At 43.1% G+C, this 19,840-nt stretch overlaps 1 protein-coding gene across 5 annotated transcripts in view; it reads right to left on the reverse strand.

Annotated features, from left to right (window-relative positions):
• The window catches only part of SIL1 (SIL1 nucleotide exchange factor), a 266,056-nt gene that overhangs the window by 186,882 nt on the left and 59,334 nt on the right, over window positions 1-19,840 (reverse strand). For all 5 annotated transcript variants that reach the window (XM_027970286.3, XM_012178581.5, XM_004008844.5 and 2 more), the window contains exons 2-3: window positions 15,686-15,800; window positions 7,591-7,735 (exon numbers count right to left, since the gene is read on the reverse strand). In XM_027970286.3, coding sequence (XP_027826087.1) covers window positions 7,591-7,735; window positions 15,686-15,790 — 250 coding nt within the window. In that variant the 5' untranslated portion in view covers window positions 15,791-15,800. The remainder of the gene's footprint in view (window positions 1-7,590; window positions 7,736-15,685; window positions 15,801-19,840) is intronic.

Genomic DNA, 19,840 nt, shown 5'->3' on the forward strand with positions numbered 1-19,840 from the left:
CATAGGAAACACCCTCTTCCAACAACACAGGAGAAGACACGTGGACATCACCAGATGGTCAACACTAAAATCAGACTGATTATATTCTTTGCACCCAAAGATGGAGAAGCTCTATACAGTCAACAAAAACAACACCAGGAGCTGACTGTGGCTCACATCATGAACTCCTTATTACCAGATTCAGACTTAAATTGAAGAAAGTAGGGAAAACCGCTAGACCATTCAGGTACGACCTAAATCAAATCTCTTATGATTATTCAGTGGAAGTGAGAAATAGATTTAAGGGCCTAGATCTGATAGAGTGCCTGATGAACTATGGACAAAGGTTCGTGACACTGTGAAGGAGAGAGGGATCAAGACCATCCCCATGGAAAAGAAATGCAAAAAAGCAAAATGGCTGTATGGTGAGGCCTTACAAATAGCTGTGAAGAGAAGAGAGGCGAAAAGTAAAGGAGAAAAGGAAAGATATAGGCATCTAAATGCAGAGTTCCAGAGAATAGCAAGAAGAGATAAGAAAGCCTTCTTCAGTGATCAATGCAAAGAAATAGATGAAAACAACAGATTGGGAAAGACTAGAGATCTCTTCAACAAAATTAGAGATACCAAGGAACATTTCATGCAAAGATGGGCTCGATAAAGGACAGAAATGGTATGGACCTAACAGAAGCAGAAGATATCAAGAAGAGGGGGCAAGAATACACAGAAGAACTGTACAAAAAAGATCTTCACGACCCAGATAGTCATGATGATGTGATCACTAATCTAGAGCCAGACATCTTGGAATGTGAAGTCAAGTGGGCCTTAGAAAGCATCACTACGAACAAAGCTGGTGGAGGTGATGGAATTCCAGTTGAGCCCTTTCAAATCCTGAAAGATGATGCTGTGAAAGTGCTGCACTCAATATGCCAGCAAATTTGGAAAACTCAGCAGGGGCCACAGGACTGGAAAAGGTCAGTTTTCATTCCAATCCCAAAGAAAGGCAATTCCAAAGAATGCTCAAGCTACCAAACAATTGCACTCATCTCACATGCTAGTAAAGTAATGCTCAAAATTCTCCAAGCAAGGCTTCAGCAATATGTGAACTGTGAACTCCCTGATGTTCAAGCTGGTTTTAGAAAAGGCAGAGGAACCAGAGATCAAATTGCCAACATCCGCTGCATCATAGAAAAAGCAAGAGAGTTCCAGAAAAACATCTATTTCTGCTTTATTGACTATGCCAAAGCCTTTGACTGTGTGGATCACAATAAACTGTGGAAAATTCTGAGACATGGGAATACCAGACCACCTGATCTGCCTCTTGAGAAATCTGTATGCAAGTCAGGAAGCAACAGTTAGAACTGGACATGGAACAACAGACTGGTTCCAAATAGGAAAAGGAGTACGTCAAGGCTGTATATTGTCACCCTGCTTATTTAACTTATATGCAGAGTACATCACAAGAAACACTGGACTGAAAGAAACACAGGCTGGAATCAAGATTGCCGGGAGAAATATCAATAACCTCAGATATGCAGATGACACCACCCTTATGGCAGAAAGTGAAGAGGAACTAAAAAGCCTCTTGATGAAAGGGAAAGAGGAGAGGGAAAAATTTGGCCTAAAGCTCAACATTCAGAAAATGAAGATCATGGCATCTGGTCCCATCACTTCATGGGAAAAAGACGGGGAAATAGTGGAAATGGTGTCAGACTTTATTTTTGGGGGCTCCAGAATCACTGCAGATGGTGACTGCAGCCATGAAATTAAAAGACGCTTACTCCTTGGAAGAAAAGTTATGACCAACCTAGATAGCATATTCAAAAGCAGAGACATTACTTTGCCGACTAAGGTCCGTCTAGTCAAGACTATGGTTTTTCCTGTGGTCACGTATGGATGTGAGAGTTGGACTGTGAAGAAGGCTGAGCTTGAAGAATTGATGCTTTTGAACTGTGGTGTTGGAGGAGACTCTTGAGAGTCCCTTGGACTGCAAGGAGATCCAACCAGTCCATTCTGAAGGAGATCAGCCCTGGGTGTTCTTTGGAAGGAATGATGCTAAAGCTGAAACTCCAGTACTTTGGCCACCTCATGCAAAGAGCTGACTCATTGGAAAAAACTCTGATGCTGGGAGGGATGGGGGGCAGGAGGAGAAGGGGATGACCGAGGATGAGATGGCTGGATGGCATCACGGACTCAATGGACGTGAGTCTGAATGAACTCCAGAAGATGGTGATGAACAGGGAGGCCTGGCGTGCTGCGATTCATGGGGTCACAAAGAGTTGGACACGACTGAGCGACTGAACTGAACTGAATACTCCTATTCTCACCCATTGCTCATGGACCTTGAGGTGTGTGCGTGCCTATGTATGAATGACAGGGCACACACAGGTCATACTCTTGTGGACCATCCTGGGGAATGAAATAACCCGTAAAGAAGATCCTCCTGACTAGGGGAGAAAGAGAGGGTTACCCACTTCCCAATCACAGAGCTGGACAAGTGGCAGAAGGCACCAGAGCTTTCTTTGCCCTCAGTCCTACCTCAATCGTAGCCTGTGTATTAAAAAAAAAAAAAATCTTGTCTTTATCCCTGGTTCCTGAAACGACTCTGTTGAGGGAGCAGGGATAGAAGTAGGTAATACCAAGATGGTGGCAGATCACCAGAAGGATGAAGGCTTGATTAGACAGTAGGAACCTTTAGCCCCACCTCCAGGGAGGGAAGTAGGACTGGAGATTGAGTTCAATCTCCAATGGCCAATGACTCTGGCCGCCTAAATCAATCACACCTAATAACAAAAACTCCATAAAAGCCCCTGGAGGGCTTTCAACAGGTTCTGACTGGTGAACCTCAAAAGTACTGAGAAGGCAGTGTGCCCAGAGAGGGCAGGAAAGCTCTACACCTTAGCGACCATACCTTCTATGCATCTCATACACCTGGCTACACTGAGTTGTATCCTTTACAATAAACCAGTAAACATGAGAAAATTGTTTTCCTGAGTTCTGTGAGCTGTTCTAGTAAACTTGAGGAGGGAATTCTGGGAATCTCCAATTTATAGCTAATCAGTCACAAGGCTAGTCTGGGACTCGTGACTAGCATCTCCATTAGAGGCAGTGGGACTGAGTCCTTTAACTGGGATCTGACACTAACTCCAGCTAGACAGTGTCTAAATTGAATTACTGGATATGCAGTTGGGATCCAAGGACTGGAAGATCTCACGGCCTCTTCTAAGCTGCAAGGAGCAGAAGACCTCAGCATCACCTAAACCAGAGTCAGTTGCTCCTTCAGACAGATGTCCAGAGCCTGCAGGAAATCAGACTCCTCCCTTAAATGCCTGCAAGAGAGTAGCTGGTCTACCATAAATGAGGTTTTTAAAATTCAATTCCCTCCTATCGCTCATGCAGATCTGAAATGATCTGACCAGATGGCTGGTGCTCTGTAATTCTTGGATTGCTCTCATCAGTTGTTGGTGATTTAGACTTTTTTTTATACCCCCTCACATGAATGTGTTCCTGCACAGGCTTCCTGCATGATCCCATCAAGTGGCTGTTTGTACTAATGACAATATTTTAGAGGCTCTCACACAGCATTTCAGATCCTGGAAGTCACCTCAGGTCAATAAGAAGCCCCAGGTCTAAGCTTCCATGGTCCATATGGGACTAACATACAGCACTGGGTAACAGGCAGAACAAGAGAGGACTTTGCTCAGCCAGCCTCATCGCCTCCACTTCTCCTTCAGGTCCCAAGGAAAGGAAAGCAGCAGCAAAGGTATATTTTTAAAATGACAACTATAGCCATTTATTGAATATTTCCTACGTGCCAGGCCCTGTGTGAAACATTCTACATATGTTAATCTTGTTTCAGTCTCACACCATCTCTGTGAAGTAGGTATTTTCATCCCTGTTTTCAGATGAGGAAACCAAGATTCAGAGATTCTCATCAACCTGACAGGGCCACAGAGCTCAAAAAGAGAACTGAAAGTGGGTTTTGAGGTTTAGCATCATAAAATTTGACTCAAAGCTCCACAAAATCTCAGGGATAGAGAGAAGGCCCTGGCCTGGCCTCCCCGCACCCTCCTTTGTGCCCTCATTGAGCACCAGGCACTTTCTCCAGGACACTCAAAACATTGCAATGCCTTTTTCTCTCTGTATCCTCTATGAGACTATAAACTGCTGGAAGGCAGGGGTCATGTCTCATTTGTTACCCAGAAAGACAGTATGGTACAGTGCTAGAGGTTAGGCTTATAGCCAAACAAAGCTAGATCTGAATTCTGTCTCTATCACTTGGTCATTTGGCTAAGTCAGTTCTCTTGAGACTCAATTTTGTCTTTAAAAATGAGGGTAGTTATAGCACCTACCCTCAAAAGATGCCTGGCACAGGGAATGCTCAGTAAATGTGAGCTAATATCTGTCTCTGGCTACTAGTACAGTGCTTGGCACAAAGCAGGATCGCAGAAAATGCCCAAGGAGCAGAAGGCCCACCATATCTGGCTGTGACCAGTTTTCTCTAATAACAAGTACACAGGTACAAAGCCTGAGGTTCATGGGTACTCAGCCTTAGGACAAATTTCTGAGTTCCTTGCCCAGTACCCACAGGACCTGCCAGCAAACAGCTTTCCTCTGCTTTCTTGTGAACAGCTGATGCTGAATCCACACTCAAATGCTTGCTGTGCCTCCGTAAGGTATGACAGATCCCAAAATAAACCGAGAGAGAGAGAGAGACAGGAAAATCACTTCCAGGAACAAGTAACTCACAGCAAGGATGCTGACAGTAATAACAAGGCATGGAGACTTCAGGGGAATGACCTGCAGCTGCTCAGGGAAGGGTGGCTAGGGCCCAATTCCCACCTGGCCTGGTAGGAAGGTTCATGAAGTTACAGGTTGGTCCCCTGATATTCCAGGCTACAGCAGGCAGGATATCTGCCTTCAAATGAGCCCAGACCTTGTAGCTCAGTAACTCCTCCTTGGAGACCTGAGGACAACACAGATGAGTTCCTACCTTCAGAGACCTAAGGAGACAGAAGGTACTGAACTGAAGTCAATAACTGTCAACATAAACTAGCCATTTTGCCATTCTCTTAAAAGTCCCCCCAAAGATATTTCACCATGTTCCTATGCCATGTCCTAGCTCTTACGCAGGAAATGCTGTGGTAGCCCGTTCTGCTCCCTTACCAAAAATCGTCCTGGAAGGAAAGAACATTCCATGACCATGGAAGTCTTTCTCTGTCACCATAAGCTCCCTTCCCCATCTAAAGCCAGAAAGGACAGGAAGGTTACACCCTCATGCATACGCACTGGCATCCAATTTCACAATTAGGTTTAAGGGGTGGCGCAAACAGAAAATTTACCATTTAAAATCATAACTGCTATGTACCAGGTTATGTCTTCATGTTAGAAATCCTCAGAATAGACTCTGCGGGAGGCGGGCAGGACATTTCTCCCACATCACCAACTGGGGAACTGAGGGATTCAGAGACTTGTCTAAGATCCCCAAAGTAGTAAACCCAGGATTTGAATCCAGGACTGGCTCAGTCTGAAGTCTGTGCTCTTTACCACTATTAATAAATTATGCTACCTCCTCATTTATCTACTCATTCCAGGACTAGTTAAATCCCTTTTAACCATTCAGTGGCTGTGATGGAACTTCCCAGGTAGCGTTTAGAATATGGTGGATTAAATATACTGATTAAAGGCAAATGCCAGCTATCCATAAAGACCCCTGAGATGTCAATCTCCTACCAACAAACATACATATAAAAACCTTCTCGATGTACACACAGAACATCTTGCAGAGAGTCTTGTCTGCCTCGACAGTACCTCTCAATCGTCACACATCAAACCCTGAGGCCAAAACAAATCTCTCACCTTCCCTCCTCCCCTCACTGGTCCTGCTCTGGGGGCTGAGTGTAGGTGAAATGGAAACATTTTTGGAATACGGGGCAAGCACAACTGGAACTAGACTTGCTTTGCCCTCAGAGCTGTGGGACCTGAGTATCTGTGCTCAAATACAATTCACAAGCCTTTGGAGTGGCTTTAAGGAAACTTGGGGCAGAACAATTTATAAGGAGCCTTAAGAAACTAGAAGGCAGAGGATGATGTCAATGGGGCAACAAGTTAAATGTAAAAATTAGTACTCTAACTCTCCAAGAGACGCTTACAGCACTCAGCCTGCCCTTGTCACATAGGTGCTGGCCCTCCCTCCCCAAAGATATAAAGAGGGGTTCTTTTGCTCAACCATTATCAGCAACCCCACTGCCCAGAGGCTGGGCAAGGGCCCTAGGTCAGAACTTTCAGGCCTGATCTGCATCGTGGACTGGGGCCTTAAAGAATGCCACAGGAAAAGAGGGTAGGGGTAGGGACACTGACTTCCATGTGCTCCAGGCACCTGCCTGGTCAAAAGTGGTATAAGCACTTTTAATCACGTAAAATCAATGAATATAACGCACATCCTCCACTTTCCACACCCTGAGAGTCCCTCTTGTTTTAGTCCTCAGAGACCAGGGGGTTCAGTTCTCAGGGAAGGTGGAGAAAAGCAGCCAGAATTTGCTGAGCCCAGTACCTCTGTCCCTAAAATCTCCCTCTACCCAGCACTATTAGCACCTACTTGGTTTCCCTGGTGGTTCATCACTTTTCTGTGGCAGTAACCACCTGCACTCAAGCCCAGCAGGGGCAATATTGCTATCAGAAAGTTGGCTGGCAGCGCAAATGCTGCCCCTGCCCAGCACAGCAGCAATGTAGCAGTGAGAACATGGTGATGAATATAGGCAAGGAGCTGATGAAACTATGCTCTGGCAGCTGCCAGGGCTTGTCATCCCACTGCAACAGTGCAGAACACAAATAGCCTATTCCTGAGAACAGGCCCAGTCGGGCTCCAGCCAAGGACAAGTGGGAGGAAGGTGAGTCCAGGCTGGGGTCAATGACATTGGACAAGTTAGCTGAATGACATAGGTCAAGTCACCTACTCTCTCTGAGCCTCAATGTTTTCATCTGAAAATAAAGACAATAATAGCTCCTTCTATTGTGAAGACTGAACAAGCTTATGCACATGAAGCACCTAGCACAGTATCTGAATACGGTAAACACCACAACTGCTGGCTTATTTCATTATTATTTTAATCCCTGGGCCCAGGGCCATAAAAGGATTCGAAAGTTGTCCCTTCTGAGGATGCTCCATTTAAAAAGCAGGCCAGGATCAGCCCCTGTTTCTTGGCACATGCTCCTTTAACAATAGAAAACTCCTACCCTGCACCGGTGCTCAGGACTCTCCCATGAACAATATTTCAGCAGCACTGAGCCGAGCAACAGAGCCCAAAATAGCATTTGCAGAGTGAGGCACATGTCACTGCCTCTCCTGCGCTTCAGAAGTGCAAGGAAAGTTTTCAATCACTTGCTCAGAAAGCTCGGCCACCCACCACCTCCCTGCCTTCCAGGGCACTCAGAAGCGGCAATCTCTGTTCTGCAGGAACATGGAGGTCCCTGAGTCCTACAGCAGCAGCCACCACGACTCCCCTCCGAGGAAGCCAGAGAGGGGTGCTCCTTCAAAACAGCCCTATGGAGACAGAGGACATGCACATTTTGAATTTCAAGTGTGTTTCCTTGAGACAGGGCTGGGCTTGGTACCTGGATGAAGTGCCTGCCACTCATGGGTCGGGTGAAACACCTCCAGAATCTCGGGTTCCAGCTCCTCCTCTGCTACGGTTTCCTTTCTCTCTGTTTCTTTGGTGCTGCTCTTCTCTCTCTTCTCTGGGTTGGTCAGTGCAAATTCCTGCAGAAAAAGGAAAATAGGCCATGAACCACCACAGCTGGGTAGCAAGCAAGCAGAAAGAAAATGGCCTGGGGGAGTACACTCTCCTCCTTGCATTTCCTGCCCTCCCTAGCCATGTTTGGACTTTTCACAAGATTAGTCTCAGAACCAGTATAACTGAGGTGATATGATTAAATTAACACAGCATGTGTTGTGTGTATATGCACTGTTTAAAAAGTCCAGAAGGTTCCACACTATTGTGAGGGGTTTAAGGGAACATACTGGGGAGAGGGGTCGACAAAATGAGACAATAGGAGACTAACTTTCTACTTGTTAAGCTCCTATACTGTTTGATATTTAAAATTCCTATTACTCTTATAATTAAAAACTAAAGATATTTATAAAAGAAAAAGCATACAACTGAATAGAACATTAAGGCCTCAAACGGTCAACTCAGATGTACAAAAGCTGGTAGCTAAAGCCCAATTAATTCCTAAGCCACCCAGCAGGGCAGAGTAAGGGCCTGGGTACCTTAATTCCCCAGGGTACCTATGGGGCATACATGACCTCTTGGGACATTCCAATCCATGGAGGAAGGGGTGCAAGTGGGAATGCACAAGTCCAGCTGAGCTAAAGGAGGAAGATGCCCAGGTTGGAAACCTCTTCCTAAAACCTGTTTCCTTCCACCCCAGGGAGAGTATGAAGGATTAATGAGATGGTGTCTGTTGAGCACTTTGAGCTCAGGAGAGAAAGATGTAATATAAATACAAAGTATTATTCATTTTATTCCTTCCCAGCCTCCCATCCTTCCTGTCCCATTTTTAAACCTGTTTGTGTATAAAAAAGCAATAAGGCCTCAGGAAACTGGAACCAGAGGGTTCCAGAGCTCTGAGAAATTACATCTGGGAGGGCAAAGAAGAACCCACATTAGCACACTGGAAGGTTATTTCAGCACTCCCACCTCCCAATTCTCCCCCTAAGAGTATTTTTCATGGATTCCTCCTATGAACCCAAACTTGTGCTAGGTACTTTATGTAGACCTCATTTTGGTCTCCCAAACAACTTTAATCCTACATGGGATTAAACTATGTAGGTAACAATGCCATCTTTTTCAAGCAGTGCCCCAGGTCCAGATAGGAACCTCCCTGGGTCCCTTAGGTCCTGATCTTTAACTAGCTGACAGAGGAAAGATTAAGGGACTAAGGTGTTGATGATGACAATGTGAAGCCCTCCAAGGATTTTTACATTTTAACAAGAAATAAAAACATGAGATTCAGATGGAAGAAGTTCAGATCTTCTTAAGGACCAATAAGGACAATTATCTTGGACAAGATCAGTTCAGTTCAGTCACTCAGTTGTGTCTGACTCTTTACAAGCCCGTGAACCGCAGCATGCCAGGCCTCCCTGTCCATCACCAACTCTCGGAGTTTACCCAAACCCATGTCCATTGAGTCGATGATGCCATCCAACCGATCTCATCCTCTGTTGTCCCCTTCTCCTTCTGCCCTCAATCTTTCCCAGCATCAAATGAGTCAGCTTGGACAAGAGGTCCTTAAATCATGTTACAAGTACTGAGACGCACAGATGATAGAATCATGGTTTAAAACTGAAGCTCTGCTTCAGGTAACCCAAAGTTCCATTCCAAGTTGCTTTTGACTGCAGGAAAAGTTACTTAACTTTTAAGCTTCAGTTTCTACATTTGTAAAGAGGAAACAACATCTCACTCATATGTTAGAAGAAGTATTATCCTGTAAATCACTAGCCCTGGCTACATAGTAGCCATTACACCTATTACTCATAAAGGGAGTAGGGGCCAAGTCAGATGAGTCTGTGCTGTGACATCCAGCATGGACTATACAAAATGGCTTCACTCAGGCAGGTCAGGTTTGGGTTGTGGTTACCTGTGCAGCCTGGTCCCTCAAACTCCTCCTACCCTTTCAACATGAAGTCCGCACAAATCTGAGCTCAAAAGAAAAACTAGCAACAGAAGAGTAGGTGTGTGTGAGACTAATGAGAAGGCAGACTGGCAGGACGCTCCCTATATTCTGAGAGCATGGGCACCACACTTCCAACAGCTGAGTTTCCTGAGGGCAGGCACTGTGTCAATCTTTTTCACCACTGTATATATATAACCCTTGCCCAGCCTGAGGCTTAGTTTGTAATCACACAACAAAGGAATGAAAGAAGCGCTTCCTCCTACAGGCAGGTGTATCTCTGGAGACAAGTGAGTCCAAAGAGCTCACTGACAGCCAGGAACTAGCCCCAAACTCCAGAACAAAGACCACCTTGTCCACTAAGTACCTGGAGCCTATATACTCCAGGGCCCAGCCATGCTGGTCAGTCTCTGCCAAAAGGGCCGTACACTAGACTGCAGGGCTAGAAGACCATTAATAATATTTACCTCTGAAGTATGTGGATTAAATGCCTCCAGAAGCCAGGCAGGGATGGATGTAAACGTGCTGTGTGCCCAGTGTAAAAACAACTAGGAGTAGTGGAACTGTGAAAACTGGAGTCCTCCTGCCTTGACCAAGAATCATAGCTGTTACTCAGTTGCCACTGCCATGAAGGCATTCAACTTGGTGAGAAACAGAAATCCATATTTTTCTCTGATATTTCTTACTTTTAGAACACAAGGAGAGTCAAACTAAACATCTCTAAGCTTTACATTACAACTCTTGCTTTAGTTTATCTATTAGCCAGGTTAGCTCCTAGTAGGTATAACTGTAATCAACTAACCAAATCCTCAACATCAAGAGAAGCAAAAAGAAAGAGGCAAGGGTAATGGTGATGATGAAAATATGACCCTTCAAAATCCAGTCAAGGCTAGTGTTCATTTCAATGAATAGAGGCTAAGAAAGCCCTTTTCCCTAGATCTTTAAAGAGACTAACAGAGTAGGTTCAAGAAGAAGGATTACAAGATATGAACCACTGAGACACATACTTGAAGCCTCGGGAAAGTCCCTTTTTCCAACAATCCCATCACTGCTCAAAATATTTTTTTAAGTTTCCTCTTGGTATTATCTTTGAACCGTATTTTAAGCTACACACACACTCTCTCTCTCACAATCTGCCATTATTTTACAGTTCACCTGTTTTTAGTAGAGGTGACAGAAATTTGGTGCTCGTATGTCTGATCAACTAACTCTGTTCACCAAATCTGGCTCTGAGTGACTTCAGCAAGCACTGAGGGAGGCTTGGTCACAGGAACATACTACAGGCTAAACAGTCACTTTGTTTCTTTCAGGATTTTTTTTTTCTTTTTTTCTTTTTTTTTTTTTTGTTTTGTTTTGTTTTATTTTGTATTTTTTTAGTTTTTTATTTTTTAAATTTTAAAATCTTTAATTCTTACATGCGTTCCCAAACATGAACCCCCCTCCCACCTCCCTCCCCATAACATCTCTCTGGGTCATCCCCATGCACCAGCCCCAAGCATGCTGTATCCTGCGTCAGACATAGACTGGCGATTCAATTCTTACATGTTAGAATGCCATTCTCCCAAATCATCCCACCCTCTCCCTCTCCCTCTGTGTCCAAAAGTCCATTATACACATCTGTGTCTTTTTTCCTGTCTTGCATACAGGGTCGTCATTGCCATCTTCCTAAATTCCATATATATGTGTTAGTATACTGTATTGGTGTTTTTCTTTCTGGCTTACTTCACTCTGTATAATCGGCTCCAGTTTCATCCATCTCATCAGAACTGATTCAAATGAATTCTTTTTAACGGCTGAGTAATAATGGAGTATTACTCAGCCGTTAAATAGACAGTCACTTTGAAGGTAGAATTCTAGAAAAGGTTTTCAGGAAAAGCAGCATCATGGAGATGGGTTTGTAAGGAAAACAGCAGCTACCATTTATGAAGCCCCTACCCATAGGCCCAGCACTGGTCTAAGTGCCTTCCATGCCGCATAACTCATCCAAGTTTCACCTATGAAACACACACTTTTAATCCCATTTTACACACACAGGACCTGTGCAAAACTACACTGCTAAGAGAAGAGCAGAGATTTAAGTCCAGGATTGCCTGAATCCTGACTCACTTCTATGTTTCTGTTCTTAGTCAAGTGTTCTATTGGTTGTGCCTTGGATGCTAAGGGAAGCAAGCAGTGGGGGAATGAGATCACCCCAGCACATTTACCAGCACAGCCCCTGCCCTTTAATAGACAAGGTGAGAAACACAGTCGCAGAGAAAGGGATGACCCTCCCTCTGCTCCAGCAGGGTCCAAAACAGGAGACAAAGACTGAGAGGTGAGGGAGGCCAGCCAGCCCGTGCTCAGCTCTGAAGTAAATCTCATGCTCTGGTGCCCTCTCGGTTGACTTTTCAGGGCTCTCTTCAATATGCTGAATTCTCTTTTCTCTCTGCCATCAATACTGTAAATACCAATTTCTTCTGAAATGGCAAGAAATCCCAGCTAAGGTGTTAACTGACAACAGCTTACCATGATACACTTCCTTACACTTGCAACTGAATAAGAGATTCTTAAAGACCAAAGCCTTCAAGATCCAAGAGAATAAACGAATCTCTCAGGGTAGATGGACTGCTGTTGTGACAGAGACAGACTGAGGGGGCAACATTTTGGGATAGGAGCCTGGCTGACAGAGCCATAGATTAAACAGTGGAAGCAGCCACTCCATACTAAAAAGTGACAGCTGACATTTATTGACCATCCATTAGCCATACAGTGCCAGTCTCAATTCTAGGTACTTTATATATATAAAATCACATTTAATCTACACTAAAATTTAAGAGGGAGGTGCCTGTTTTACAAACGAAGAAACAAAGCTCAGAAATGGTCAAACTGCCAAAGTGGGAGGCAAAAAAGAGCTTACTAAGGCTCTGTGCTTCTTTATACTGGGTTCCACTATCCCACTGATCTTCTACCGTCTCTTGAAGGTGAGTATACCACACAATACATCCCTTTAGCATTCACACCGCTCCTTAGAAGTGACGCCCCAGAGAGGCGCCACAGCAGGAGACAGGAAAGGAGGATGGCTCCAGATCATATCCTGATACACACAGCCAACCTTTGCTGGGTGTCATTAACCTGTAACAAATGCCCTTGGGGAAGAACAATTCCAGGTCACTAGGAGCATTTGTCTGGACTCCAGGCTCTGAACAAAGAATCATGACCACTCCCATCTTCCCCACCACCCATTTTCACTGTTGTGAAGGTGGCTGGCTGCATAATTTGGATTTTAAATGCCATCAGGGCAGCAATTTTTATGGTATGAGAGAAAAGATGCTTCAATTCCTACTTGTACTGAGCACATGATGAAAGATTATGACAAATGGATACAGCTTAGGAACAGACATAAGGATAAAAGCAGCTTCTGCTGATGAAAGTCAGTATTAACATTTTTCTGAGACTAGGCTCAATAGAGCTAATATAAATGGGCCAGAATAATTATGGCTCTGAAAGCTCATCTATTTGGTTGAACTATTATCCAAAAGGGACTTACTAACACACAGTCCTTAAGTAAATTCATCAGCACGCTCTTGTTAATTGTGCATCTGCTAAAGCTCATGACAGGGAGTACCCAGATCCTAAAGAGCTACGGGCTAAAGGGGACACAGCCCTAATCCCTCAGGAAACTTGGCTGCTTTTCTGGGCCAGCTAGGTCAGAGCCAGCCCCAACCTCATGCTGTGGCCAGTCCCACCCTCTGGAGCCAATGGGATTCCAGTCTTACTGTCCTTGAAGAGGAGACCAGAAAAATGACAGCAACAAGATCTTAGTCAAAGAACATTAAAAGCTCAAAAGGATTCGTGACTCCTAACTGTACATTCTCTCCTGCTCCACAAAGTAGGGAGAAAGGCAGAGAGCAAACAAATGACTTCAGAGGGAAGGTGGAAGTTTGCCATGAGCCAGAGGTGAACCTTAGCTGAGCTGAATTGCTATTAAATTCATCACAATTGCCATTTGCACTTCAAGGCCCTCCAGTTCCAAAGCCTCCAGCACTTTAACCAACATTTAAGTAGGACCCCTGGGGTTGAGGAAGGTGGCCAGGGGAGGGTAAAACTGTCAGAGTTGACAGTCAGGGCATCTCAAAGAAGAGGAAAGAGAGGGCACTGGGAGCTGGTCAAGGACAGGCTGTTGCTGGGGCAGGCCAGGGAAATGGGGCCAGGACACCCTGCAGCCAGACCAAGCTCAGGGCCTTCTCAGGCATTCTGCCCCTGCCTTTGTCAATGACAGAAACCCTCGGTAATGAGGTCTGGGTTAATGAAATGGAGACTATAAAGAACATGCAAAAAAGTACAGAGGGAAAGAGGACACAGAAATGGAAGAGGGGAGTAGAGGAAGAAGCAGTCTTGATACTCACCACACAAGTAACCCAGTCCTTGGGGAAAATCCTGACCGTCTCAGCTCTGCCACAAACTAGCTTTATAATGTTGGCCAAGTTACTTAGCATCTCTTACTTATCCTCCTCCTCAAAATGAGGATAATAACTTCAGTTATCTATTTAACATTTGATGGGATTAAGTAAGAATACATATAAAAGCACACAATACAATGCTTGGTTGGATCACAGAAAAAGCAAGAGAGTCCCAGAAAAACATCTGCTTCCCTGACTACGCTAAAGCCTTTGACTGTGTGGATCACAACAAACTTGTGGAAAATTCTGAAAGAGATGGGAATACCAGACCACCTTACCTGCCTCCTGAGAAATCTGTATGCAGGTCAAGAAGCAACAGAACTAGACATGGAACAGACTGGTTCCAAATCGGGCAAGGTACGTCAAGGCTGTATACTGTCACCCTACTTCAAGGCTGTATACTGTCACCCTGCTTATTTAACTTCTATGCAGAATACATCATGAGACATGCCAGGCTGGATGAAGCACAAGCTGGAATCAAGATTGCCAGGAAAAATATCAATAACCTCAGATATACAGATGACACCACCGTTATGGCAGAACTCTTGATGAAAGTAAAAGAGAGTGAAAAAGCTGGCTTAAAATTCAACATTCAAAAAACGAAGATAATGACATCCAGTCCCAACACTTCATGGCAAACAGATGGGGAAACGATGGAAACAGTAACAGAGCTTATTTTCTTGGGCTCCAAAATCACTGCAGATGGTCACTGAATCCATGAAATTAAGACACTTGCTCCTTGGAAGAAAAGCTATGACAAACCTAGACAGCATATTAAAAGAAGAGATATTACTTTACCAACAAAGGTTTGTATAGTCAAAGGTTTTTTCAGTAGACATGTATGGATGTGCAAGCTGGACCATAAAGAAGCCTGAGTGTTGAAGAAATGATGCTTTTCAACTGTGGTGTTGGAGAAGACTCTTGAGAGTCCCTTGGACTGCAAGGAGATCAAATCACTCAATCCTAAAGGAAATGAGTCCTGAATATTCACTGGAAGGATTGATGATGAAGCTCCAATACTTTGGCCACCTGATGCGAAGAACTGACTCATTGGAAAGGACCCTGAGCCTGGGGAAGACTGAAGCAGGAGGAGAAGGGAACACAGAAGATGAGATGGTTGGATGGCATCACCAACTAAGGGACATGAGATTGAGCAAGCTCCAGAAGTTGGTGATGGACAGGAAAGCCTGGCATGCTGCAGTCCAGCAGAGTTGGACTTGCAAAGAGTTGGACATGACTGAGTAACTGAACTGATAATGCTTAGTATATGATAAGCTTATCATTATCATCATCAGTTATTACATCATTATCATCATCACCATCTTTTCCCCAAAGAGAAAATGTGCTGTAAGCTTTAAACAGAGGCCAGAGGACTAAGGGATAGGGGAAGAAGTGCACACATTCCGTGACCCAGCACTGGTCACTTTCCTATAAGAAACTCTCATGGTGGATTCATGTCAATGTATGGCAAAACCAATACAATATTGTAAAGTAAAAAAAAATAAATAAAAGAAAGAAAGAAACTCCCACAGCAGCCCTGGTAGCATGGAGACTTTCTTGGATCCCAAAGATCCCTCTACTTGTGTGAAAATACTTACTGAGTTCTTATGACAGAGGCAGAAGTTGAAGCAGGAGACCATCAGCATGCTGAGCAGCATGCACAGAGGAGCCATCCTAAAAAGGAGCCGGCCCTGGTGAGGCATAGTTAGAGGCCTGAGGAATGTAAACACAGAAGATACAAGGTCAATAGGATGCTGGTGCCTGACACCCCTCCCCACCTGCCCCAACACAGTGATTCCCATGATGTCACTTTTTTCACAGATGTCAAACATTTCAGATGATGTCAGACATTTCCGGAATAGAGGTATCACAGGTCTCCTACCCCAGACGTAGAACAACCTAAAGTAACCCTCCATTCCCCCATCTGAGGAGAGAGGCCTTGGCTCAAACTGTAGTCATCCAGGATCTTTGCACAAGCTATTCAGGTTGATGCAAAAGTAACTGCAGTTTCAGATAGTGAATTTTAAATCATTATAAGTAGGCTCAAACATATCTTTATTAATCAAAATAGGTACCATTACAATCAACACATTTTTGCCAATGAGAAATAAGCTGGTTTATTCCTGTAGTGTAAAAATCCATGCTTTGGGATTCGACAAACTCTTGAAAAGTATTTTCTGCCTCCTGCTGGTTGTGGAAGTGTTTTCCCTGCAAAAAGTTGTTGAGATGCTTAAACTAGGAGTTGGTTGGCGAGAGGTCAGGTGAATATGGAGGATGAGGCAAAACTTCATAGTCCAACTCATTCACTTTTGAAGCGTTGGTTGTACCACGTGCAATCAGGCATTATCATGAAGAACTGGACCCTTTCTGTTGACTAATGCCAGCTGTAAGCATTGCAGTTTTCGGTGCATCTCATCGAATTGCTGAGCATACTTCTCAAATATAACGGATTCACCAGGATTCAGAAAGCTGTAGTGGATCAGATGGCAGCAGACCATCAAACAGTAACCAGGACCTTTTTGTGGTGCAAGTTTGGCTTTGGGAAGTGCTTTGGAGCTTCTTCTCAGTCCAACCACTGAGCTGATTGTTGTATAAAATCCATTTTTTGTCACAAGTCACAATCCGATTGAGAAATGGTGCATTGTTGCACAGAATAAGAGAAGACGACACTTCAAAGCAATGATTTACCTTCAGTCAGTTCATGAGGCACCCACTTATCAAGCTTTTTCACCTCTCCAATTTGCTCCAAATGTGAAATCACCATAGAATGGTCAACGTTGAGTTCTTCAGCAACTTCTCATGTAAGTTTTAAGAGGATCAGCACTGATGATTGCTCTCAGTTGGTCACTGTCAACTTTCAATGGTCATCCACTATGCTCCCCATCTTCAAGGTTCTAGTCTCCTTTACAAAGCTTCTTGAACGACCACTGCACTGTACGTTCATTAGCAGTTCCTGGGCCAAACGCGTTGTTAACATTGTGAGTTGTCTCTGCTGCTTTACAATTCATTTTGAACTCGTATAAGAAAAACACGCAAACTTACTTTTTGTCTAATATCATTTCCATAGTCCAATTAAATATAAAATAAACAGCAGGAATAAGTAATTAGTAAAAAAAAAAACAGAGAAATGTGCATTAAAATGATGTATAACATATCCATATTAAGAAGGTATTCCAATATCAAATGGCAAATTTCAACAATGCAAAAACTCAATTACGTTTGTTCCAACCTAATATAATAGCCCTGTCCCTTCCTTCTTCATTATCCAGGTTATTAGGTTGCACAGGGTGGTACTGGCCATGGTGAGGAAAGAAGGAAACTAACCAAATGATCTGTGTGTGAACAGACACGCGCCCAAGTTCACATGAGCCTTTATAACCATTCACTTTTTAAACCAATACAGTATTGTAAAGTAAAATAAAGTAAAAATAAAAATTAAAAAAAAAATTTTGTATTTATTTGACTCCCTGGTCTTAGTTGCAGCATGCAGGATATTAGATCTTCATTGCGGCATGTGGGATCCAGTTCCCTGACCAGGGATCGAACCCTGACCCCTCCATTAGAAGTGCAGAGTCTTAGGCACTGGACTACCAGGGAAGTCCCTAAATAGTTACAGGCTATATAGTCCCTAAACGGCTATAGTCGCTAATGGTTAACCATTCACTTCTACACCATATCTACTGTTATACCTGAAGGCAGATACCATCAGCATCCCCTAAAACAGCAAAATTCAATATTCCCAAGTCATAAAGACTTTTACATCACTTTTCAGACAATCAAACAAACCAAAGTGCAGACCCTCATGGCTGTTAAACTTTAAATGATACAAGGATAAAAAGATATCCCATGTTCACAGATTGGAGGCTTAATATCATTAAGACAACAGTATGACCCAGAGCAATATTCAAATTCAATGAAATCCCTATCAAAATCCTGATGGTGAGGAGTTTGCTCACAGTCCAGTGGTTAGGACTTGGCACTTCCACTGTTCAATCCTTGGTTGGGGAATTTAAGGTCCTATTAGCATAATGTATGCTCCCCCCAACCTCCGCCAAAAAAAAAAAAAAAATCCCAATACTGAAAAAGAAGAACAAAGTTGGAAGACTCACATCTCCTGAATTCAAAACTTACTACAAAGCTACAGTGATTAAAACACTGTGGGAAAAACAAAAAAAACACTGTTGTATAGGTGTAAGAACAGATATACAGACCAATGGAACAGAACTGAGCCCAGAAATAATTACATATACAGTAAGTTGATTTTCAACAATGTTATCTAGACAATTCAATAGGGAAGGGACAGTCTCTCCAACAAACTGTCCTGGAACAATTGGATATCCACTCAAAATGTATTAAGAGAGAAAATTCTAAGGAAAACATAGGGAAAATCTTCATAACCTCAGATTTGGCAATAGTTTCTTAAATATAATAACCAAAGCACAGATGATAAGTGAAAAAACAAACGGAACTCTTTCAAAATTAAAAGTTTCAATTTTGTGCCTCAAATGACATTATAAGGAAAGTGAAAAGACAACCCAAAAAATTAGAAAAATATTTGTAAGTCTTCTATAATGATTTAGTATCCAGAATATACAAATAACACCTATAACTCAACAACAAAAATTTAAATGGGCAAAAAACTTGAATAGACATTTCTCCAAAGAAGATATACACAGGCCAATAGGGACATGAAAGGATTCTCATCATTAATCACTAAGGAAATGCAAATCAAAGCCACAATGAAACACTGTACCATTTTATATCCGCCATTATGGCTAAAGTTTATTTTAAAAAAAGAAATAGTAACAAACGTTAATGAGGATGTGGAGAAACTAAAACCCTAGTACAATGCTGGTGGGAATGTGAAATGGTACAGCTGCTGTGGCACAATGTGGCAATTCCTCTATATGTGGCAAATATAGATCGACTATATATGCAATCCAGCAATTCCACCCCAGGTACATACTCCACCTAAAAGTTCCAAAAACATTGACTCAAACAGGTACCTCCATATGAATGTTGATAATATCATTATTCACAAGAGCCAAAAAAGTAGAAATAACCTAGGAATTCAACAGATTTTTTTTCAAATGTGGTACATACAATGGAACATTATTCAGTCATAAAAGATGAAATTCTGATACATGCTTCAACATGAATGAACCTTAAAAATATTATGCTAAATGGAATGAACTAGACACAAAAGAATAGATATTGTATGGTTCTACTTAAGTGAAATATCAAGAAGAGGCAAATTGGAGTAGCGAAAAAATTTGGTCAGTAAACTAGAGAGGAAGTCAAAGAACTTAACCCAAACAGGCAAATGACCCCAGAAAGAAAGGCAGAAAGAAAAAATAATAATAATAAACTTAAAAAAAAAAAAAAAAAACCTTAGAGGGACTTCCCTGGTGGTCCAGTGGCTAAGACTCCACACTCCCAAAGCAGGGGGCCCAGGTTCAACCCCTTGTCAGGCAGCTCGATCCCCACATGCCACAGCTAACAGCTCACAAGCCACAACTAAAGAGCCTGTATGCTGCAACTAAACGATCTCACATGCCTCAACCAGAACCTGGGGCAGCCAGATAAACAAATTTTGGGGGGAAAAAAAAAAACTTAGAAAACTTCAGAACCTGTCAGTGTCAGTCCAAGACCTTTATAAAAGGTTTGCATGTTGATCACTCAGCCCCAATACACCTCATTAGGCAGTTTACTCAATAAAGTCCTAAATGAATTAATTCTAGGGGAAACACCTC

This window comes from Ovis aries, chromosome 5 (assembly GCF_016772045.2).
Source record: "Ovis aries strain OAR_USU_Benz2616 breed Rambouillet chromosome 5, ARS-UI_Ramb_v3.0, whole genome shotgun sequence".
Classification (NCBI taxonomy): Eukaryota; Metazoa; Chordata; class Mammalia; order Artiodactyla; family Bovidae; genus Ovis; species Ovis aries.